Genomic DNA, 24,898 nt, shown 5'->3' with positions numbered 1-24,898 from the left:
TCCCCTGGTAATCAGATCATGACAAAAAGGTGCATATCAAAGGTTTGGTATTGGGCTACACCATTGGGTATATGTCATGATTGACACGATTAGGTATATATTGGAATGTACTTTAATGCATATACCCACTCCTTTCTGAAGGGGCCGAACTTTTGATCTGATTGGAGAATGATGTGATATGGGTGGGTGGGTGTGACTGTGTTCATTTATATTAGCTCTTCTCAGGCTATTTTAGTGCCAAAGAGACCCATGTATGGAGCCAAAATAACACAAGAGCTGGTCTTGGCATAGTATTTTGATTCTTGAATGGCTGAAACATGAGAAGGGACAATCTTGTATTCTTTTGGCACCATAACTGACACCCTCAGCTGAGTTCCAAGTACCTGTGGAACCTAAAAACACAGCCCCAGGGTGCGTTGTTAATGCCTGTAGAACCCCAGGGGGAACAATGGGGGCTAGAGAGCAAAACAATGTGAATTTTGACAGAACGCAGAAGTAATTCTCCATGTTAAAGGTTTACCATTGTAGTCCTAGTCTGGGGGAGAAAAGATAAAGAAAAGAGGGATAAAAAATTCAAAGGCAGGTTTTTAAATGGAGAAGAGGCTCAATATTGGAGAAGGAAGGCAGTATAATAATATTTCCAATTCTTCTGATCCTTGGTGTTTTTTTTTCTTACAGCCCCAGGTCCTGGAGTCATGTGATTTCATGAGACTTTGAGCTTTAATTGAAAAAGTAAGTTTCCAGCCCATGTGGGTGCAGTGCTGAACCTTAGAATGTGAACCCTGAGGGGGCAAAAACCAGAAGGTAAATAAATAGAACACTTCAAATACATTGTTTTTACAAAAAACCTCATGCTTTTATGGGTCTTGACTCATGATTTTTGAATGATGGGGGCTGGCGGTACTGAGGAAGTTTGAAGATAGTGGGAGAGAAACAGAGGGTAAAATGAACCAGAGTATGAGGGCAGGATAAAAAAGGAGGAGCAGGAAAGGAGAACAAGTGTAGCTGGGCAGAGACTGAGGATGGGAAGGGAAGCAGAAAGCAGGACAGAAGGAAGAGAGGAAGATGAAAAAGAGAGAAAAACTGATACCAGAGGGAAGGAAGGGGAGGGTGAAGGCAACAGATTCCCCCCACCCCATCCCTCCCAGCTATGGGCGTGGCCTCCTGGTGTCTGAGCTGAAGCTGGGGGGAGGGAGGGGGAGAAGGAAAAGAGAGGAGAAGTGTGGGGAAGAGGGGACATCAGATTGAGAGCGCGTGTTTCTGCTGGTCCCAGCTCCTCATTCTCCCTCACTTCCAGGCACTGAACAGCACCCAGGGGCACACCCCCTCCCACACGCCTTCTCTTCTTCTGACTTCGGTCTGACTTCCCTCCTCCTCACCGAAATATTCCTACATTCCCCAGTGTACAGGAGGAGGGGAGCGGGTGACCCTCACGTTTGTAGCACTTCCACCGGGCAAATCCAAAGAAGGGAGTCAGACAAAAGTAAGGGAGGGGGAAGATCTTTCCTCACTCCAGAAAGTTTAGTGCCCCTCTCTATCCGCACTGCAGGGGGGTTGAACCAGCAATGTGCCCTTCCCTGAAGCTCTTTCCCCCTCCTCTGGACTAAGAGTGGAGTATTGAAAGAGAGAAGGGGAGGAGGGGGTGGTGGCGGAGAGGAGTCCTGCAACATCTGTAAAACTTGGACTAGGAGAAGAAGGAGGAGGAGGAAAGGAGAGACAGAGAGAGAGGAAGGCGAAAGGGACAACTTTTCCAACACGTGAGTATCGGAGCAGAGTGTTTTTATTTCTCTCCTTTGGTGGACTTAAAAAAAGGGGTGGGGGGCTACAATGCAATTTATATGGGTTGGTTAGAGGGGAGGGGGAGCCCTTCCGATGCAAGTTTTTTGATACAGTCTGGTAGATTTCTCTCCCCCCCCCCCCCTTTGTTGAACCAAATCAGAAATGTCAGTCAGTGCGGGTGAGTCAGAAGGGATCAGATTACAAGATCACTGAAACTGATGTCGGATCCGCGCGCACACAAACGGAGAGGGCTTCTCTCTTTCTGTCTCTCTCTCTTTGAGGGAGGAGGGCAGGAATAAAACAACAACCAATACACACACACCGCCCGGCCTCTTCTCTCACAATCCATCCTCCCCCCCCCGCCCAAACAGAAGCAAAATGCCCGCTTTCATCCTTTGGGGTCGGTCCTGTTAAGCTCTGCAAAAGAGGAGAGAGAGAGAGAGATCCCCACTGCATGCACTGTGCGTGTGAGATACAGCAGCCCTACCTTTTCTATGGGAAGTTTGGGGGGCTTGACAGAAGCAGCAGCAGCAGCAGGTACGTGTACTGAGTTTTGCAAGAAGTTCCTCTTTGTTTAATGGGCTCTGCACAATGGTTGCAAGAAGCCAGAGGTTTGGGGCACTTTATTTTCATTTCAGAGCTCTCTCTCTCTCTGTCTCTCCCTCTCCCTCTCTCTCTTTTTTAACTTGGAAGAGTGGGGAGCGGGAGACTATCCGAAATCTAACCAAAAAATGGCTGTCAAACTGTCCTTAACTTAAAGCCAAAAAACCCCCCAAATTATACAATAATATGTAACTATTTTCTCTCTCTCTCACTCTGCCTGCCCTACTGCACTCCGAAAGGATTTTGAGGCTTAATGTCCCACAGTTGAACTACAGATTTGCATGCAGCAGCTGCTTTCCCCCCAAAGAAACTGCTTGTTATTTTCATGCCAGTTTCTTTGGCTGAAACTTTGTTGCTGTAGCAAACACCCTGTGCTGTCTGGATAGGTGGAAGGACTCAGCTGCGTGTGTTAGTTTTGGGGAGAGAAGAGGAGACGGAGGTTCGTTTCCTATTACTCTGTTTTGATTAATCTGTAGGAGTTTCAGGGGAACAGTTTGGGAGTGGGATGGGGGAAGGCGTCTCGTTCATAACAGAGGAAAAGTGAAAGTTGTGGCTTCTCTTTATGATTTTGTTGTTGTGAGGTGCTGCCTTTGGAACTTGGAAAGCTGCATACACCAAACTGCTGGGATCTATACACCCTCTACAATTTCCCCCTTCCTTCTCCCCTCGCAATGTATGGAGAAAAATATTGCAGCGGGGAGGGACTGAGTATGAATCACTCCCGACAGTTACTTTCTCGGCTTTTTTGGGGGGGTGGAGGAATGGAGAAGAAGGAGAACGCATATGATTTGCCACAAACCAATCCGTATTAGGACCTCTGCATGTTCTTCCATCAAATAACTTTAAAGCATTTTAGGAAAGTGGATATGCGGTTGTTTTAATTAGCCTGTAAACTTAGGTTGTTTGCACAGTTGCTCTTCTTCCAACCTAGATGATATAAACACACACCTCTAAATGTGCAGCTTCCTAGTCCTGGCACCACGTGAAAAGAAAAGGTAAAAGGAATCCCCTCCACACCGCCCCTCCATTTTTTTAACCCTCTGGTGTATAGTTTTGAGCCAGTCCTTTGGGTAGTGTTTGTGGCCTTCTGCCAGTTTATATGTAGATATATTTATGTAAAACATTTTCTCTCAGCTCTTTGCCAGCTGTTCCACATTTTCCAGCTGCCACTTCTGTTTGACATGATGGACTGTATGGATCTCTAAGTAAAAGAGCCTTTTTAGTCAAAGGTATGGATGGTTGTCCACTTGGTATATAATGTTTAAAGTCAAATTAACCAGAGGAGTGCTAGCTAGCAGTGCATACCACGCACCACACTTTATTTTCAAGGGTTAATAAAGCATATTTTTATTTTGAAGTTTCATCATGCTTATTTAACTTCCTTTACGTTGGATCACAGAAGAACTCCAATATAAAAATGGTTCAAAGCCTTTGAAATATGTGGCTAATTAAATTAACAAATCTTTTTAAAAGGGCGCCAGAGTCTCTCACTGTGTGTCTCTACATGCCTGATATATGTATCTATCTGGGAACCATTTAAGTCTCTTTAATACTTAGAAATCACTAAATTTCTTTGTGTTATACAACTCTTTATGGTTTGGTATTTTGGGAGATTATGAACTGAGATCCACAAGAATGGGCCTTAAGTATTTTGAATATTTGTGCAATTGCATTGTAATTTTGAAAGGTACCTCACTGATTGATTCCTATAATTATTTCATTTAGGTCCTTTATTAAAAATTAATAATGATCTGACAGTTTCTTAATTACATATGTCAAGATTATTTTGAAGGGAGAAAAATGCTATGTTTTCAAAGAAGAGTAACATTAAAATGTAAAAATAGTTCTGAATATACCACAGGATTTCAGTTGAGGGATTATATTAAAAGTAATGGTGAATGAATTTAACAATGTAAACTGTATGAAGGATGCTCAGAATTGGTTTATATAATGAAATTTTGGGTTTAACAAGCTAGTACATAATACATTTAGTTGGCTAGTCTACACTCAAATTTAAAGCAAACATTAAATAACATTATCTGTGAGACAAGCGGAAGATCATTTCTTTTACACTAAAGATCATGTGGTTGAGAAATCTAATGTGTGGGGAAAAGGCATTGTTTTAGTGTATATAGTTCTTTAAAAAAAAAAAAAAACAAGAGTAAAGGAAGTATATCTGTGCATTTCTTGCACATGGCTTTCAGTATGGCATTCTGTTTTCCAAAGCATTTTCCTGCCCAAGTAGCACAAAACAAAGAATTACCTGTATTTTCCTTAATGAGTTGACTCCTATTTTGTGCTTGAAATGTATGTATTAGCCAACACAACATTTAGCAGTGCATGTAAAGTTCATATCTGAAGGTATATTTTGAAATGAAAATGAGGTATTTTGTAGTTGTGTTATAAACATTCCATGTTTAATTTCTTAATTATTTTTATTTTGGATTAGCTGGTATATAAACTAAAATATTAAGACTCCTCCATTAAAATTGTTAGTAGAATTTATTTCCTTTTGTAAGTTACTTAATAAAATTGCTTTTCAGTTATCAATTGTATGCTAACTTTGGAAAGTTTGAATTACACTTTCTCTCTTATTTTTGGTAAAACTATTTCCCCCTGCACCCAGCAGCTGGTTTGATCCTGACTGTTTGAATTCAAGTAAGAAGTGAAATCTGTTTGGTTGCAAAGTGTTCTTGAAAAGTTAGTAATCTTTTCCCAGTAAATAAGGTATCTGATGCTTATTAAAGCAAGATCCATTGGGGGGAGGAGGAGGGAATTATGAAAGGAAGCAGTTTAATGATCAAGGTTGCATGCACGTAACTATATGGAGACTGTAATGTACTAAGAAAAAGAAGACTTGAAGGAAAAGTGAATCAGTGAGTCATGAAATCTTTAGGAAAACCTTAGTAATGGAATGTTAATGCTTTTAGACTATAGTAGATTATCTTAAAAGTCAGACTTTTCTTCTTTATGCAATTGTTGTAAATCCCTAGCTAAAGAATACTTTGAAGAAGGCTTTAGTTTTGCTAGCACTCATATTTTGTAGTCATTCTGATTGTTTTGGAAGAGTCAAGAAATTTTCTGCCAACTTGCAGCTAGGTAATTAAAATGCTAAAATGGCTATAGAGGAAGCTTTTTATTCAACAAAAGGTTCAGCTCTAATAATGACTTTAAATTGACTTTCAACTACAGGTTTTATAGACACCCTACCCCCCCCCCCACTGCCACTGCCTTAGATTTTGTAATTTTTATTTGTGCATTGATTTGTTATAATTTAAAATCAAATAAAATGAGACAGAATAAACAAAAATAGGGCATGGCTGCTGAAAACTTTTCAAGTACTTTCAGTGTATTTTTCATCTTTACTTTTATTTGATAGGTCTGTGAAATAGAGTTGTAGACTGGCACAGACTTTAAATGAAATTTCACACTTTGATGATTTTTTTTAACTTTGATATATTGACAGCAAAAGGAGCTGCAAAGCTTTTATATAACTTGAGCAGTAACGCCAAGCAGCAGTCAAACGTCTCTATGCATTTGTGTTTAACTGCAGAAGAAAAACATGTCCATGGGCAGTAGAGGTTCTTATCAACTCCCTAATCCCAGATCCCAGCAAACCTTGAGGGCATGCCTCAGATCTTGCTGAAATCATTGTAGACTCTCACAGTTTGCAGATTAAATATGCTATGTGTTCCTGGCTCCAACAACAGTTTTATGAGCTCACTAAGCTTCCTGTTTAAAGATCCTTTTCTGAAGTTTTTAGGAGCTGCTAAAGGCAATGCTGTCTGGAGTAAGTGGTGCTTGTTAATTTAGAGACACTTTAGATATTTCATTCTGTCTGTAAAAATAGCCAAAATTGTTGTTTTCAGATTGAAAGTCAAGTGACACTGAAAAAAAGCCCCTTTAAAGAGTGATACTGTTGTTTTAATGTGTTTATGATTACCCAAGGCTGCAAAGCATACATGGAGCTTGATTTGTTTTATGATGGCTTGACTTTGAGTAGTGTCTTTAAAATTAGACTTTTTCAGTTGTAATTCCAAGTGTATCTTTTACTACATCATTTTTGAGCATCTTGTTACTGATTGATTGATAGACTGCTGTAATGCATCTTTAAGAGGTGTTTCCTCACCTCGTTCCAGCAAAATTTTAACAAAAAGTAAATATTTTCCGCAGAGGGTGAATTGCAGACATTTATGTAGTTTGATATTGGGGACTGCTGGGCCTCAGGAAAGTACTTTAAATTCTGTGTCCTAACTTCTCCTCTAGCTGGTAAATAGTTAACACCTATATTTCATTCAGTATAATCATGTTTATGTATTTGGTGTAATAGTCTTAATTAAAAAGGAAAATACTTATATCATTGTCCAACAACATGTGTCATGTTATTCCCAAGAGAACTTGAGCCAATTTTGTGTTTAAAGGTTATTCAGTGAATGAAATTGTGAAAGCCCATTTGTCAAGGTACTGCACGGTTTCTGTTGGTTTTCAACCCCCAAATTCATTGTCTGCGTGGCCCCGTCATTAGTCATCAGTGTATTAGTGCTGCCTTCAGGCAATGCTGCCCAGCACTTCTTCACACCATTATAGCTCTAAAAGTGTACTCTGCCGATTTGTAGAATTACTGCTCTGATTTCCGCTTGGCTGGGTTTGAGGTAAGTCCCCTCCCTACCTTCTAGCTCACTCTAATCCCTGCTTTCTTTTAAGGCTGCTTTCTGTAGAGATTTAGGGGAAAACTTTCTTAAAGACTGTGTTGGCATCATACTGTGGTTTTGTTGTGGCATGCAGTGTATAAATTGTACCTGCATTAAACTGAAAGTACATTAAATTGGTTTTGATCTGAAGAGCTGCTGTGTCTCTTTTTTTAAAAAAATCTAAATCCTAATCAATTGATTTTACTGTTGCCTAATAGTTTGTTTATACTTTAAAAAGAAACTAATTAATTGGGATAGAGTACACCTTGTTATTCTTGACTACACAGTTCCTGAGTATCAGCACAGATTATGTGCAGAACACATTATCAGATTTTATTTCATGATTATAGTATTTGAAATTTCCACTATAGTTGTAGTTATTTTGTTTTTGTTAACATGGATTGGTTCCCCCCCCCCCCCCCGCGTGGCCTCTTATCTTAACTGAGTCCAAAATACTTACATCTTTTTTAGGTTGAGTACCTGTTATTTGGATTAGGACTGAAGGATCAAATTACCCTTGTGATGAATTAGAACAAAGTATATTTGGATGGTTTTGGTCTAGAACCATGTTTTCTCTTATGTACAAATCTGGTAATGTCAGGAAAAATCAACTGGGTGTAAAAATACCTCATCCAGCTGCCTAAAGAATGAAGCCTTCATTAAATAAGATGTATGAATACCTGAAACTGAATAGTCAGAAACACAGATTAAACCAATGTCACTTCAGTACAATGTCTGCTGTTCTGAACTGTGTATATTAAAATGAAATTCTAGCACTAAAGATCTTAACTAATAGGACATGTGGCTTGGTGTGGTGTGGCTTGGCACTTTGAACCATGAATCTCTATGGATGGTTTTTCTTGGAAAATAAGACAGCAGTAGAATTCTGTGATTATATTGTGTGTACAGCCTAAGTGGACTGAAAGGTAATTTATATTGCAGCAAGGTAGAATTGTCCTGTTGCAGTTTTGTGAGGTTGCAGAAACTGCAAGGAATCCTGATACTGTTTTACTGCTACAGTGAGACAGGTGTAAAACCTAAAACAAAGTTTAAAAGCTGAAGATAAAGTTTTATAAACTACATTTTACACTTTAAATTCTTCTTGGATGCCTGTAGCTTTCCTAGCTCTTTACTGGTAAGGTTAAAACATCTGTGTTGGGTAAGAATGTGAAATCCTGCTTTCTGGATCAAGTCATCCTTAACATTAACGTATGTTGAGTAGATAAGCAGAATTGCAGGAATTGGAAATTGGTGATTAGAATAGTGGACTTCCAAAATGATTTTGCTTGAGTTCTTTAATTTTGTTTAAAAATGCTAATTGTAAAATGTGGCGTACAGGCTTTTCTTCTGTGATTTGTATATCCTTAAGTTGGAAACAGAAGATGCATCCTAAGCAATAGTGGCATTATGTATGTGTTGTCTGGGCTGATGTATGTTAAATATATTCTTCATTGAGCTCAGTTGCTCTATAGATTGACATTGATATATAGATCTAGTTTGGATTCTAAGGAAACTTCATTTATTGGGATTGATGATCAAAAACAATAAGTCTGAAGAAAATGATCATGCTACTGGAATTCACATGTAGCGCTAGTGCTCTAATAAGAATATCTCTGCATTTTTCTGTGGTAGTTGTAGTTGCAGTGACCTTTTGTTTGATGAACTAAATATACCATGACACAAAGCACATCCATTACAGGTGTTTGTAATTTGTTTTACCATCCTGTTCTGGAGAAAGGGCAAGAGAAGAGGGAAAAACCACACCATATCCTCACCACAAGTGTTTTCAGTGCTAATAACAGTATCAGCAGAGGAAGTCATAGGGCTTGTTATCAACACAGCAAGAGTTGCTGATTGTCTTCCTCTGTGGCATATTCTCATCCTTTCAAATCCACATTATGAGTGACCAAGATCAGATTTTATAGAACCCCTGCTTTGCAGAAGGAAATTACATTGCTGATATTTAAGGGTTTCTTATGATTTTAGATTTATTAGTTTGGTTCATAAAGGGCATAGGCAAAAACTATGTATAGTTTTAGAAGAGAAATTTAAAACATAGCCAATTATTTGAATGAAACCTATTGTATAAACACCAAGAACTGAGATTTTTTTCTATGCTAATTCTTTTAAGACTACAACTACTTTGCCTAAGATTGTTTTTCTGTTTAAGAGTTTTAAACATAAGGACATAGGATTATAATACATTAGGCAATAGCACAGATTATTCTGACCCTTCAGGCGATATCACAGTTTTAAATGAACAAGTCTATGTTGTTAATAGCTAGTATGTCACCCTGTAAAAAAAAATCACTTACTAAAGTAGAGACTTGAAAAAAGGAATTTATTTCTGTGTTTATAAATAACATTTATGGATTCATATTCTATTTTAAAAATAAATAGTGCTTCTGTTCTATCTAGCCTGGATTTTATACAAGTAGGCCAGAAGTTAGAATAGAGCAAAAAGAGGAATCCAAAGTCTCTATAATTCAAATAGTGTTCTGTTAGACATGGAGTTCATGGAGCTGCTTTTCCTTTTATAAGTTTAGTTGCATAGCTTTAAGACAACTGGATATTGAATGGGTTACGAATATATATACCCCCCAAAGATGCATACCGCCCCACATTATTTAAAACTGCTATAATGTGATGGAAGGCCTGATTATGCAGTCCTTACTCATGTGAGTTGTCCTCATTTAGCTTAGTGAGAGCTCCTTATGTGAATAAGGGACAGAAGATAGGGCTGTTAGTCAGACAATGGACAGTTAGAACCACATTCTGCAGTTCTTACTCAGGCAAAGCTCCCGCTCAGCAGAGCTCTGCCTGGGCAAGAAAACAAGAATCAGATCTTCCACAGTTTTTTTTCTGTGGAAAGCTATTTTATTTTGACAGAGAGTTTAATCTCTGGTAATAGGATAAATATTTAATTGGAATTTTACCTAACAGCTTCCTAAACCCCAGTAACAGAAGTACACATAATGTACTTATATATTATTACAAGAGAAATGGAACAGAGAAAAGCTAAGTCAGGGATTTCTTCAGAATAAAGTGTTGCTGTTAACTTGTTTGGTTCTATAAGATCTGTATGTTTTAAAATATTTTAACAAACTTGCAGTAATTTTTACATATCATATATATATCTAATATTGATATGTAAACAATTATATCTATCTATCTATCTCCTGGGAGATGTAAATATATGTAATTCCTCTAGAGGAAAGCATCAGTTACACTTGTTCAATAGTTCAGTGTGCTCCATAGAATAATTTCTCACTTAGGGTCCTAATCATGGGGCTGATAATAGTGCTGCTTTGCCTAGCTGATTGCCTTTGTTGTTTGTGATCCTGTATTATTGTTGCCACTAGCTATTTAGCCTATCAGGAACAGATCAGATCATCATTAATCAGGCTTTAGGTTGAGTTGTTTTAAAATCTTCAGTTGTACATGGAGGAGGGGGCGGGGTGGGAATCAAAGGGAAGTAATACATAGGAAAGTACAGCAGGTGCATGAATTTGGAAAGGTTGTACTATTACAATCATTGCTGTGTAGCTTTATTTTTTTTCAAATTCAAACAGCAAAACTTTCCTATTTGATTCTAGCATTATTTTTACATTTTTTAAAATTCAGCACAGGTTTATAAGGACTATGTAATTCTCAAGAGAGGCAGTTTTAGAACATGCATGAAAATTAAAGAGAAAATGAAGAGTTGTGAAGAGTAAGATTTTTCCAGTTACATATCACCAGAATTATATTATATTTCTGTATTTAATGAATATGAGCCCAAATTTTGCCCCATCTTATACTGGATGCAGCCCTATACTGACCAATGAGGTTTCACAGAATATAAATCAGATCAGAATTTGGCCCACAGGTCGTTCATGGAAGTTGGAAGTCGTAACCAAACTAATGAGGCCTTAAAAAGATATAAAATGATCTAACATTTTTGGAAATTCATAGTATCTGAATTAATTATTGCACCTATATGGAAGGTGAAGTATACCAAAAGCTTAATCTTACAATTGAAGTGTGTTTGATAAAATGCATGAATCATTTATATTTTGGGGGAGGAATTATCAAGCGTAACTGTGTGAGTGTGACTTTGCATTCATGTTTGATGTGAAGCAATGCTAAAATTTAAGAGAGCTTTGGAAGTAAAACATACCTGAATCAAGCTTGTATAAATCAATGTAAAATAGCGCTCACATAACAGCATAAAATTCTCATGGAAATTTTGCATTTGAATGTAGCTGAACAAGACAGAATTTTCTTATTCTTGAATATTCCCAAGGAATAGTGTGACCAGTTCTGATAAAATTGATAAAGAGTCCTTTATGCTTGAAAGAGACTGTGTAATTTCCTGATTGTTCTCCATGCCTCCCCTTGTGTTTTTCACTTTCACACAGTTTCGCTGTTTGAGATTTATCGTATCCCCAAAGACTGCTTCCAGTAGGGTGGATCAAAGTGGTACATTCGAACACCCCAAATACCCAGAGTAATTTCTGAAAAACTAAAGATGCTATGTTTGCTTGCACATTGATTGGGGCACTGTGGATGCTGATAGCAATCAGTCTGAACTTCCCTACTGCTGATGTAATGATGATGAATGCTGTGACACTGCTATTTCAGACTGCTCTTCTCAGTGGATGCAAACCACTTGTTAATGAATTGAATACAACTACAGCAGCATCAAATAAAACCGGGAAAGGAATTAAAAAAGCGACAATACATTAAAGGACAAAGCAAATAAGAAAACAAAAGGAGGCAGCAAGTGGTTATAGTATAGAGGAAACATAAAACTAACATGCAAATCAATAAGCAATTTAGGGGCTGGATGCTGTAATCCCTTACTTAGGCAAGTAGTCCCATTGAAGTCAGTGAGACTTCTTGTATGAGTAAAAGATACTTGAAGGAGCAAAGGTGTGCAAGATCTGGCTCTTAAAACCAGAGATTCAGAGAGGAGAAAGAGCAAAGAGGTTAAGATTGAAAAGAAAATGAAACTACCGTAAATATGCTTATGAAGGGCCAAATTCTCCTCTCTTGCAATGGTTCAACCCTGTTGATTTCAGTGAGGTTGCACTGGTGTAAGTGGGGAGATTTCCCCCCCACAATATGCATATGATTGTTTTTACTACTATGGTGAATACACACACATTGGTAATTATATTAGTTGAACTTACTTATTAGTGAATTTTATTGTAAGAAATAGGTATTATTACCATTTTGTTGACATTCAAATTAAAAGTGATGGTATTCTTCCTTTAATTAGTTTATTATTGGCAGCTGCTTGTTAAAATCTCTTCAATTTAATACGAAATTGATGAATCATACTATTTATGATTTAAAAAGTAGAGACACACCTGCAGACAGGTTGCTGGTATGAGAGGGATTAGGTTTAAAATGGGAGTCTGGAATTAATTGTGCAATGGGTTCAGGCCTGTGGGAAAAGTACAAAAGGTTCAAGCATGGTTGAATGGGGAAAAGCCATGAATGTTTGCTTTCAGGAAGGAATGTTTATCCCTCTGTTTACCTATGAAAGTTCAGGCTTTAGCCATATAACATTATAGCATTTTCTCTTCGTTGCAGTCATCATTCATATGCACATGCAGATAGAGGAGAGCCATCGAAAAACAGCTTTCCAAGTTTTGAAAGCAGAGTTCAATTTTGCAAAATATGTATGTAATGTCTCAAGGCCGGGGGAAAGGAAGTCACCGAGCCAAATGCATGGGGAGTTGTAGACACTATAAATAAATAAATAAATAAATAAACCACATAATATTTTGAAAGTGCAAAGTACTTCAGCCTGGATGTTTTTCAAAACCTTTTTGTCAGTGATCAACATGGAAATAAAACTTTATTTTGTCCCGGACCTTTGATTATGTGTTTTTTTTTTCCCCCCAATAGACTGTGCTTTCCATATTTCATTACAGTTTCTGAGAGGGGGAAAAATCACCTCTGAGCTTGAGGACAGTGAATCTAAAAGTGTTGGGGGCCTGCAGCTCCTACTGAAGTCAAGATTAGACCCATAATATAACGGTGGTTAGAAGAGTGAGTCTGTAAAAATGATATCTTGAGGTTCCATATTTATTTTCCATTCATGGCTTCCATGTCAGCAAACATGTCCAAACGTGAGTTTTCTAATGGTTAGCCTTGCACACTCAGTCTGCTATATGAGAATCAGGCTATTGTTTCTGCCAAGCACATCACCACATTTGATAAAGTATCAGAACATAGTTTAAAACTGAGGGTCTAATGCTGCAATCTCTATGTGAGTAGAACTCTTGTTAACTTCACTGGAACGTGTGTGTGTGTGTCAGGGGCAGAGTAGAAGGGGAAGGAGGGTGACAAGATGGGGAGGCCCTAGATTCAAGAGCCAGAATTTGTTTATCCGTAGTGAGATTGCCTCTGCAATGCAGATAGTAATAAAAATAGGCTTCAGTGTGTAAACTAAGGCTATGTCTACATTACGGACCTTACAGTGGCACAGCTGTACTGTCTCCTGTGTAGCCGCTCTATGCTGGTGGGAGAGATCTCTCCCTCTGGCATAATTAAACCACCCGCAACGAGCGGCAGTAGCTATGTTGGTGGGAGAGTGGCTCCTGTGGTGACGACGCAGGAAAGGAAACAGAACGCCAGGTTTGTTGGTAGCCAGAGAGCTTTACAAGCCTCCTGCAAAAAGCCTCCCAGGAAAACTTTTCCTGGGGTTTTTATTATCTCCTTACTTTGTTTACAACTCTTCTTAGTGGTTACATTCTTGCCCATTCAGAAGGCAGGCAGTATACATGAGCATGAAATTACAAACCCATCTTTTGAGCGCGTGGACACCAGCTGCAAAGATGATGTCATTGTTGCCAATAAGTTTTCCAAACATAGGCGCTAGGACAAGGTCATTCCTGCCTCGTTACCAAGGGAACAGTTTGCCGTTCTCGTGGGCATACGATTCGGGAACAACACATTCCTACATCTCCTGCTGACATAGCCCTGTCCACAACGGCACTTTTGTCGACAAAACTTATGTTGATCAGGGTTTTTTTTTCCCACACCCCTGACCGACAAAAGTTTTGCTGACAAAAGTGCTAGTGTAGACAAAGCCTAAGTAGATATGGCGGAGAGCATGTGTAACCCACACACCTCCTGGGTGTGGTGTTCTGGCCTATCTAATGGCACTGAGACCACATAGAGAAAGAGAGAGAGAGCTAAGACTGTAGAGCAGACTCATTTTAACAGCCAGTTGGCTTTTACCTCATGCTGTAGACTAGAGGCTCATGCACAGAGGTCCCAGGTTCGATCCTGCCTGCCGACAACCAGGGTTTGTTGTTGTTACACATGCACAACAAACTGATATTTATATTAGCAAGTTGCAAGTTTTACAAATTTCTGACCATAAGTGCACTTTAAAATAGTAAGTTGCTAACCAGGGGCCTCTGTAGCACCAGGTATGGCTTGGTACAGAGGGGAGCAAAATTGCAGAGAAAACTGTGGTGGAAACCGTGGGATTCTAGCCTCTAGACTTCTCTCTAGGTTAAAAAAAACCTCACCTGTCTAATGGGCTGTGAAAAAAGTAGCCAAAAGAAGGAGCAGGAGCCACTCTGAGCCACAAACTCTGCAGGAAAATATGTGGCAAGCGAATGCTGCATATAGCCAATTAATTGTGGCTCCCTCTCTCTTTCCCCTTTCCCCCACCTCCTTAGTTGGGTAGCCGAACAGTTAGCACTCAGAAGGTAATGTTAATGCAGCTACTGTCCCAGCCGTGCTGTGATAGGAGGCTGGAAACTAGTGAAGAAGAAGAATCCCACCGCATAGCTGTCTCGGGATCTTCATGGTTGAGGGGGATGAAACCACGGCAGATACTTGGCCTCTGTGTCGTTTTCTGGCTCTGTCTGTGGCTGGTTCACTCCCCTGGTTGGTTCTGTGACAGCGGGGCAGAATGTGTGGCCCCCACAGCTTTGACAGTGGTGAAGAGTTCTTGAATTAATTTGTTCCCTTTCACATGGATTAGCCACATGAGGGGGAGTGTGTGGGCTAAGATGTCAGAAATCAAGGGCCAGATTCTGCAGTCCCTACTTAATCCTCACACAGGCAAACAAACCCGTTGAAGCTAGTGGGAGTGTTGCTTGACTAGAAGATTTGGCACTTAAAAGTCAAAATAGAGGAAAAATAACGGAGATGACTAAAGTTATAGCTTTCTAAATCCCTTGGGAAAACTGTGTGGAAGATTAGCCTTCTCAGAGACCACTGATTAATTTAACACACGGATGGACAAAACACTAAAAATATATGTATTAGGATTGTTTCCTGTACTTGTTGGGGGCTGGACTAGATAAGATGATAGGTATGGACTAAAGCCATGGACTGCCCTCCCACAGAGAAGCACACAGGAGAAAAGGGCGGGAAAGTGTGTTGAGAGATGCTGAAAGTTTAAAATTTATGAAGTTCCTACCAGATTTCCCCCCCAAGAGTGGAAGGTTTCAGGGAGTAGCCTCTAAATCCTATGGATTCCTTTAGCCACTGTGCGGTTTGCTGCTGGACAGTCTTTTCCCCCCAGGATAGCAAGACTCCTGCAGGAATTATGCTTTCATTGGCCCTCCCCTAAATGACACACAAACTGCCTCGGAAAGGAATGCGGTATCAGTTATTACTGAGGACTTGTACACTGCTGGAGTTGGAACGGAGCTTACCAAGTTATGTGTTACTCCTTAGCTCATCCAGTCCTGTATTCAGACACTCCTTCTGAAATCCTACTCAGGGTGAGACAGGAAATCATTCTATGAATTACAGTAATATTCAGCCTTTATATAGCGCTTTCAGCCACAGATCTCAAAAGACTTTTCAAAGGTGGGCCAGCATCATTGTTCCCACTTTTACAGATGGAGAACTGAGGTATAGAGAGGTGAAGTGGCTTGCCCAGGATCAGTGGCAGAGATGGGAACGGAATCCAGGCCTTCTGACTACCAGGCCAGTTCCTTGTCCTCTGGGCCACTATACGCCCCTTAGTAGTGATTCACTTTAGTACCTGGGCCTTTCGTTGAGCCCACTTTATAATAATGAGTTTTTTGGATTATCTTATTGCACTATTAAACTAAGGTGCCCCATTAAATGCAGGGAAAAGGTAACTAGAGCACTGCATTTATATGGTTCAGCAATTTTGCTTTGTGCATATTTGTTATATTTTTTACCGCGTCAGTCAAAATTGCAGAAATCAGTTAACATGGGGTGTAGCAAAAAAGGGTAATTAAATATCTTTATAGGTTACATTGTGATTTGTTGAAGAGTTTGGTGTTTACTTATAACATAGTTGACTTCAGCTAAAAGTTGAGCTAATCTAGTCCTAGAATAATGCAATTTATTTTCTTTTAATATCTATTTGATGACATCTTGGTGGGGGTTAGACTAGATGACCCTTGCCGCCCCTTCTAACTCCATGTTTCCATGATAATTGTAACCCTGCTCACAAAAGGAAGCATCTAAAACTCCTTTTTTAAAGTCAAGTTTGCTGATTTATATATTTTTTTAACATGGGTCCTAGTTTTAGTTCTTACAGCACTGATAAGCAGTGCTGTACCTCTTTGGGTCTAAACATCGTATGTGCTGAATATTGATTACCTGTATAAAGCTTACTTTAATAGACTGCCATGTGTCAAGCTAAGCTACAGCCAAGAGCTTGGAAATACCTATGTTCCTTGCAGACCAGGATCACTGTAGTCAGGGTACCTTGAAGTGGATGCATGTAGAATTTTACCCTCTTGGAAACCTCTGGGTTTCTTACGTTTATGTCACAAACATGAAAACTCTAGGAATACGGTGAAGCGATCCAATGGATATAAAATGACTGAACGATGAGTCAGTGCAGATGACAGTAAAAGTAATCAGTGAAAGGCAGAATAACTAAACATGCTTTTTTGCATGGCTTTCCATTTTCAGGGTTGTCATGCCAAGAAAGTGTTCCCGTTATCAGTCACTAGCAATCACATTTGCCTTTCTCTGTGGTTTTCAGAGAGTTGTTCCAATACGCTTTTGTTTGAGTTACGTTTTTAAACAAACAAAATGAGAGCTGTTTACATTAATAAGGCAAGATGGACTAGGAGAGGTAATTCGTTGCTGTATATTAGGGGTAGTGAGAATGCTGAAGATTAAAATTTGGCTTCTACAGTAACATGATGGTTTGTCTCAATTCTGCTACATGCTTCCAAGCTGTTCAGGACAAAGGAAAAAAATCCCGCCTTTTCCACCCCCACCCCCCTTCAAGTCCATTAAAATTCTTACAGGGTTTTAAAAAACGTGGACCTTCCTGTCAAAGCAGCAGACTAGACCATGATGCTGATTCTGTTTAAAAGCAAATGTGCTTGTCTCTGGTGTTAGCATTTCCTTAAATTCCTCAGGAACTCATGCATGCAAACCTGATTTGATGAGCTTCATGAAATGGCCTGTGGATTGCTAATGCTGCTGTGCTGCAGGCTCTTCTTCAGGTGAGAAGTGTGGCAGGTTTCTGACTAAGCTTTTTATGGCATTTGAAGTTTATGACTCTATTGTTTTATTCAGGTATTCGTGCGAGGAGAGCTGAAGTAATGAGAAGTCATCATGGAGGCCCAGTCCCATAGCTCTGCCACAACCGAGAAGAAAAAAGTTGAGAATTCCATAGTGAAATGCTCCACTCGAACAGATGTCAGTGAGAAAGCTGTTGCCTCCAGCACAACTTCCAATGGTGAGTAACAGCAGGGATTTACTAGCAGCGAAACCTACAGTAATTTTATGTTCACTGCATTCCTTGTGAATTGAGCATTTGCACCTGGATCTGTGGTTGTTCTCAGGAAAGACTAAAGAAAGCAAACAGGAGAAAAAAGTGGATAGGATATAATAAACCCTGTTTTGGCTTCAGACATAGTCTTTTTCTTCCAAATTTTCTAATTTAAGATGTAAATCTGCTAAGTTATTTATTATAGGAAGTTCCTGTTTTGGCATTTTGGAAATCATCTTGATTAGCCTGGCAAGCATTGCAAATGCTTTGCATTTTACCATGGAAATCTCTTCCACTGGTTAGATAATTAGTTATTACAAAAGAGACAAAAGTAGCCTTGTCAAAATTAATGGCAGGATTTTTTCTCTCTTGTTTTTCAAATAAACTTGTCTATTGTAAATTTTTTCCCCTGTTCCTGAAGTTCTTTAATGGCAGGTGCCAAAATCTCAAGCGAACCTCCAATGAATTCATTTCAAAGTTGTGACTATAAAGGTTGCAGATTTACAAAAATGGAGGAGTTTACTCAACTGTCCCCAGGGATTACCTCATTCTGCAACTTTGCATACTCTGTGCCATTCCACGCCCCCAACCCCTTTCTTTGTTTAATTTACAAGAGCTAAAATCATTGGTCCTTACTAAAGCAAAACTCCCATTGAAGTCAAGGGAAATTTTGTTCAAAGAAGGACAACAGAATTTGGCCCCATGGTTTATGATTGCTGCAGATTAAGCTCTGCATTTAGCAAAGAAATTCAGGCAATCAATCTGGTGACTGTTACAGAAGAAAAAATGGCTGTTCTTTTTTTCTGTATCGGAATCTCTGTGCATCCCTGGGAGAACTCAGAGTGCCCCCTCCTCCACCTTGCATCAAGGCCACGATCTTTCAGTCAAAGGCAGGGTTCACTGTTCAGTGAGTTTAACAAAAGTGCACACACCCAAAGAGAATAGTGGAGACCTGAAGTGAAAAATGCACAAATTCTGTAGCTGTACTGAGGGGAAGATCAGGAGGATAGTTAAACATTAGAGGGAACATATCCCGTTGTCCTTCCCAGTGGTTCTATCGCTAGATTCAAAGCATGCCCAGCTCCAGCTAAGGCAAGTGACTGGAGTTGCCTGTATAAGAACATAGTATCTCCCTTCAAAAACAGACTCCAACGAGAGACTGCTGAGCTGGAATTGATATGCAAACTAGACACAATCAACTCAGGGCTAAATAGGGATTGGGAATGGCTGAGCCATTACAAACATTGAATCTATCTCCCCTTGTAAGTATTCTCACACTTGCTTCTTATCAAACTGTCTGTACTTGGTTACCTTGATTATCACTTCAAAAGTTTTTTTTCTCTTACTTAATTGGCCTCTCAGAGTTGGTAAGACAACTCCCACCTGTTCATGCTCTCTGTATGTGTGTATATATATCTCCTCGATATGTTTCACTCAATATGCATCCGAAGAAGTGGGTTGTAGCCCACGAAAGCTTATGCTCTAATAAATTTGTTAGTCTCTAAGGTGCCACAAGTACTCCTGTTCTTTTTGCGGATACAGACTAACACGGCTGCTACTCTGAAATAGTATCTCCCTGTTAACTACTGGAACAACCCTGACAATTTTTAAAGTATGTTAGATCAGATCCTCAGCTTGTGTAAATCCGCACAGCTCCAGTGGTGTCAATAGACTTATGCTGATTTACACCTGCTGAGGATCTGGTCCACTGTATTCTTTTCAATAATAGGATTTTATACATTGACCCAGTTTTTTACACATATGCATGCTTAAATGCCCTGATGCAAATCCTGTATAGTGTGCGCTCAACTTCAATGTAGGCACGCATGGGCTATGATTGACAATGTTGTCTGATGTTTGGATCAGAGGATTAGGAGTCAGGACTTCTGGATTTTTTTTATTTTTTAATTTTTTTATTTTTTAATATCCCCAGTTCTGCCGCTGACTTGCTGAGATCCTTGGTCAAGACACTTAACCTTTCTCTGTTTATTTTACATACCTGGTTAATGGGAATATTAGTAGTTAACTATCTTAAATGGGTTCTGTGAGGCTTAATTAATTAAAGCACTTTGAGATCCTCAGAGGAGAAATATAAGGATAAGGAATTATTATTAACCGTGTTTTTTGTGAATGTTTTCTGCAGTGAGACACTAATGCAGTACACCCTTGGTACCCTTATGTGAAATACTCTGATATTTTTTCCCCCTGAAGAATGCAGATTCAGGTCAACAGAAACATTTTGAAAATTCAGAAAATTCAGAAATGTCAAAACAAAAAGTTTTGATTTTTTTTTCCAGTCTAAAGGGGAGTTAGGCCGCTTTCACAGAACTGAGGAGGAGGAGGTTGTAAGTGTGGTACCTCCCCTTATAACCAGGGCCGGCTCCAGGCACCAGCTTGCCAAGCAGGTGCTTGGGGCGGCCACTCCGGAGAGGGGCGGCACGTCCAGCTATTTGGCGGCAATTCGGCGATGGTCCCTCACTCCTGCTCACGACTTTTTTTTTTTTTTTTGCGCCGCTTGGGGCGGCAAAAAATCCTGGAGCCGGCCCTGCTTATAACCAGTTGTCCAGTGGCTAGGGCACTCACATGGGGGATGGGAGACCTTGGATAGAATCCCCCCACTCTGGAGCAGGGACTTGAAGCCAGGTCTCCCCCCTTCCAGGTGAGCATCCTAAGCATTATGCTATAGGCTTTAGGTGTTAGGGGGAGGGGAAGCTCCACTACTGCTTCCTCCTCACAAAATGTTTTGCTTGACCCAAACCCACATTTTGTTTAGACTTTCTTCGGAACTGCCAGCAAACTGAAATATCAGTTATTTGCACAGCTGTAGGACACACCCTACATCTAGTCAAGTCAATGACAAGGCTCCCTGTGACTTCAGTGTTTAAGGATTAAGCCGTTAGGTACGCTTTTTAATTGAGTCAATCGTAAGTAAATTCAGGGCAGGAGTGTCTGACCTACCCTAATAAACAGCCAGCCCTAGAATTCTTCCACAGTACAGGATTGGGCCATGGATGGACGTAAACTTTACTCCTCGAGGGCATTAAGATATTTCTCTTAGAGTAGTCTATATGGTCCAAGTATAACATACTGAAATAAGTAATGATACTAAAACTTTAGGAATATAGAAATATTGCAGTTTATAATTCCAGTCTGCTAAAGTTTTGTCTCTCTGCAAATGTGACTGCCATGTTAATGAATTTTGGTAACAGGAGACAAATTTTATTAATGCAGCATGAAAGCTCCCTGTTGCATCTTTTGTTCTGTAATACTGGAATTGCTAAGTGAACTTCACCAGCTGATATAACACACCATTTGCTGCACAAACATTCAGTTTCTGTTTATGAATTGCGGCTTTTTACAAAAAAGGCCAAATAACATAGAACATAGAACGGTTGTGATTTACAGTTGTCTGCTTTTTAAAACAAGGTAAGGCTGCTTAAAAATATACTGAGTAATCATTGGTGTGTTTACCAAACAAGACCCTGCATGTGGCCATTACAGATCAACATCTGCCAGTCATACCATCACCTCATAAATATATCTAAAAACTGTGTTTTCCTTTCTGGATAACACATTAATTAGCAAAGTTTGCCGAGTAACATATACTTGAGTGACAGCTGTCCAGGAGGTGCTATGTGAACTGGCATTTTCTGAGTGGCTCCACTGTCTTTTAAAAGATTTACAATTGAGTCATAAATAGGTTGAAAGCTCTTATGGGTTTTACGCAGAGCTTACAATTGTGCAGGAGAAACAAGGAAGACTCTATTTTTAGTATTTCTTTGCAGTTCCTGAAAGAAAATAACTGTCCAGTGCACCTGATAGTAGTAACTATGTTTAAATAAATATGATGTATGGAATCATTTAAAAAAAATGGGTGTTTTATTGTCTGATACGCAAACTCTGTTTTATTTTATTTAAGAGTCTCTGTGGTACATGCATGTTATCGAGAACTATTTGATGATAGATTTGGGGCCCGATCCTGTTGGTGATGATTCCAAGTGCATATTATTTCACATAGGCTCAGACCCATTGACAGGCTTGGCTCATAGTTTGCACTTTGGCCATTTATGCTGAACTACCATGATTACGCTACTTAGAACAACAACAGCAAATCCCGTTGCGGTCATTTAACCACAAACTGTACTATAGTGCTAAACTGCCAGCACTGTGTTAGTTCGGGGGCTGCCAGCATTTCCATCATAGACCCCTAATTTCAGGGCTTTATAAGTCCGCCATTAAATGTGCTCCAGGCTGAAACTTGCATGGAAGGTCTAAGTACTGGAGTAAATTAAAACTTTTTTTAGGCCTATGCTCAAAAATAAAAATCATGGTTTAGTAATAATTTTAAAACATGTTTGCTACTATTGGATGTCTTATGGGACTGCTGTATTTGTTTTGTTTTGAATGAATTTTTGCAGGCCTTTGGTCTCTTCTTTGGGTTTTGATTTTGTGTATATTAACTAAAACCACACACATCTTACTATGGTACACTTCTTTACAAATCTGCCCTTTCCCTCCTTCTTTGTATGAATGCTGTATTTACTGCTAGGATAGTGTCCAGAATAAAACAAAACAAAACAAAACCCTTAAAAGAAATTTGCTAATGGAGATTTTTTATACAGTACTTTGTGAATGAATGAGAATATATCACTGTAATGTCAGAGTATGAAAAAACTTGCATTTATTTGTGATTTAATACCCTTAGAATGAATCAACTCCACAAATACAAAGTATTAATAATAAACAACAACAAATGAATATCACTTTCACATAGTTGCCATGTTACTAGCGTTTATGCTGTCATGAAGCTTCACTGACATGCTTCCATATGCCCCTTCCCATCCAAAAAATCGGGACAGGGGCTGGGGGGTAATAGGTGCCTATATAAGGCAGAGCCCCTAATATAGGGACTGTCCCTGTAAAATCAGGACACCTGGCTACCCTAATGCACCCCTACCACCACCATTTTACTAACACAATAATACCTTTGTGGCATTGGATGCACACAGGTGAGGGAGCTGTTCCCTGCAATGTTCATTTATCTGTGTATTGATTTAGACCCTGATCGTGCGAAGTGCTCCATACACACAGTAGTCTCATTGAAGTCAAGTAGGGAGCAGCTTTCATGAGAGGGGTCTAAAGTTAATAAACTGGTTTGAGCACAGATCACTAGAATTTTTTGTGCCCTTTCTAGGGAGTCTGCTTGTTAGAGCAGCTCACACCATTGTCCTGCTAGACCTTTCTTTCTCCTCTGCTGGTCACGTGATGCCTACTATGGTAATAAATAATCACCCGATTTAAAAAAAAAAATACATTTTTCCTCCTTGATGTGAAAGCTTTAAACATTAGGTGTTTTTAGGGCATTTGAGACAGTACCCAAGCATCTGCCTCACTGAAGTGTAATAAATGCACACAGTTAGGTTCTGCTCCTTCAACTTGTTGCACTTGCATGAAACCTTGCACATATGTGGAGCCTCTTTGACTGCAGTGGCTATCTGCATGGAGGAAGGGGGCTGAGTCAATGGCTTCTGATCCTTATGAAAAATTTCACTGTAGCTTTGAGCCGCAATCAAGCAAGCGCTCCAGCATGTGCTTAACTGTAATCATCTAAGTAGCTCCAGTGGGACTATTTGCATGCTTAAAGTTAAGCGTCTGCTTTATCACTTTAGTAGATTGGGCTCTTAGATAGTAAGTTCTGCTTTGCAAATAAATGGAGCTTAACATTAAAAAAACACTTCCTTTAAAAACAAATGTTGACAACCAATCCCCGTCCCCTCACACACATACTATTTGGAGTTTGAATGTTTTCATTGAGTCTGTTGTATAAGTATGTTGGTGGGGTTTTTTTATTTTTAGTTTATTTTTGGTGAACAAAATCCAGGGAATTCCCATTACCTGCGAACAATAATATAAAAAAGTAAACCTATATTTGACATTATTGCTTGCAATAGATTTGAAAATGTTTGCATTCAGCCGGTATTTATTTCCGAATGATGTTTTTATGGGCTTTGTTGGTGATTGTAAATAAAATGTTTGTGTTCTGTCCAGTTGTGGCAATAAATTATTTTTTTTATGTTATTTTTTTTAGTTTGCATTACAAACAATGCGGTTATTGTATAAAAGCTCCTTCAGTTTCTGACAGGCAAGTACTTATTTTCAGTTTGATGTGTTTTGTCTACTTTTTGACCCAGGAGCTCTTTTCAGTGTAATCTGATATTTCTTATTAACCTATTACTCGGCTTTAAAAAAAAAAAGCTAATTATAAACATATGTAGGTTGTAGACTTGACTACCTTTATCAGAATCAGACAGTTATTGAGAACATACTTTAAAGTGATAACAGAAATTATTATATTAATGATGATGTAACTTGAAACCAAGCTTGATAGATGAATAAATGAGAGGAAGTTCACATGCCCACTTTGATTCTTGGAGCCAGCTTCAACTAGGTCTTTAAAAAATAATTTTAAAAAATCGTCCTTTAAGGATTGAATGAGAAAAGTATTCAGCAATCGGCAGCTCCATAAGAATCACATTTCCTGTTTTAACCTTTGGGTAGTTACTGGTCCTGCTGCTTGCTTTCAAACTCACCATAAAATAGGTGTTAATCATGATACCTATTCTTTGGCCCCTCAGTTGAAGTTATATGTCCAGAGTCCTGTTGAGAGGTCAGAGTTCAGAGGAGGTTGTTAGCTATCAAGAAATGTTGCCTGTACTACTTTAGTGCCCTGCAAATTGAGTCCCTCATTGATTATATTTATATGAGACCCAATTCTGCAAGGTGATGATGAGGACTTCTCCTCCCTCATTGAAATCAAAGGGAGTTCAGGGGCACTCTTCACTTTGCAGTATCAGACCCAGAAGGAAACAACATTCTATGGAATCAGCTATTGTAGGTGACAAAAATGTTCTTAAAACCTAAATGTGCGGGCATGCATCATTTTTAGTGAGATGGCAAATATTCCAAGTAACCTCTAGTCATAATAATCAGGCACAGTAGCATACAAAATAAGTGTAAGGTTCTGATCCGGAGAGGTGCTGAGAATCCATAATAGCCACAGAGTCTCATCAGGCCCCGAGTGAATGAATTTAAGGGA

The 24,898-nt window shown here is 39.2% G+C and overlaps 1 protein-coding gene across 1 annotated transcript in view; it reads left to right on the top strand.

Moving 5' to 3' along the window:
- The first annotated feature begins 1,705 nt into the window (after positions 1–1,705).
- LOC113407043 (transcriptional activator GLI3) overlaps positions 1,706–24,898 on the top strand; it is a 248,807-nt gene continuing 225,614 nt past the window's right edge. The window contains exons 1-2 of the mRNA XM_026654133.1: positions 1,706–1,757; positions 17,607–17,769. Of these exons, the coding sequence (XP_026509918.1) occupies positions 17,646–17,769 (124 nt within the window). The 5' untranslated portion in view covers positions 1,706–1,757; positions 17,607–17,645. The remainder of the gene's footprint in view (positions 1,758–17,606; positions 17,770–24,898) is intronic.

Source organism: Terrapene carolina, unplaced genomic scaffold (assembly GCF_002925995.2).
Source record: "Terrapene carolina triunguis isolate 2854851 unplaced genomic scaffold, T_m_triunguis-2.0 Scaffold182, whole genome shotgun sequence".
Taxonomy (NCBI): Eukaryota; Metazoa; Chordata; order Testudines; family Emydidae; genus Terrapene; species Terrapene triunguis.
The sequence above is the reverse complement of the archived record's forward strand: the minus strand, read 5'-3'. Positions and strand labels throughout refer to the sequence as shown.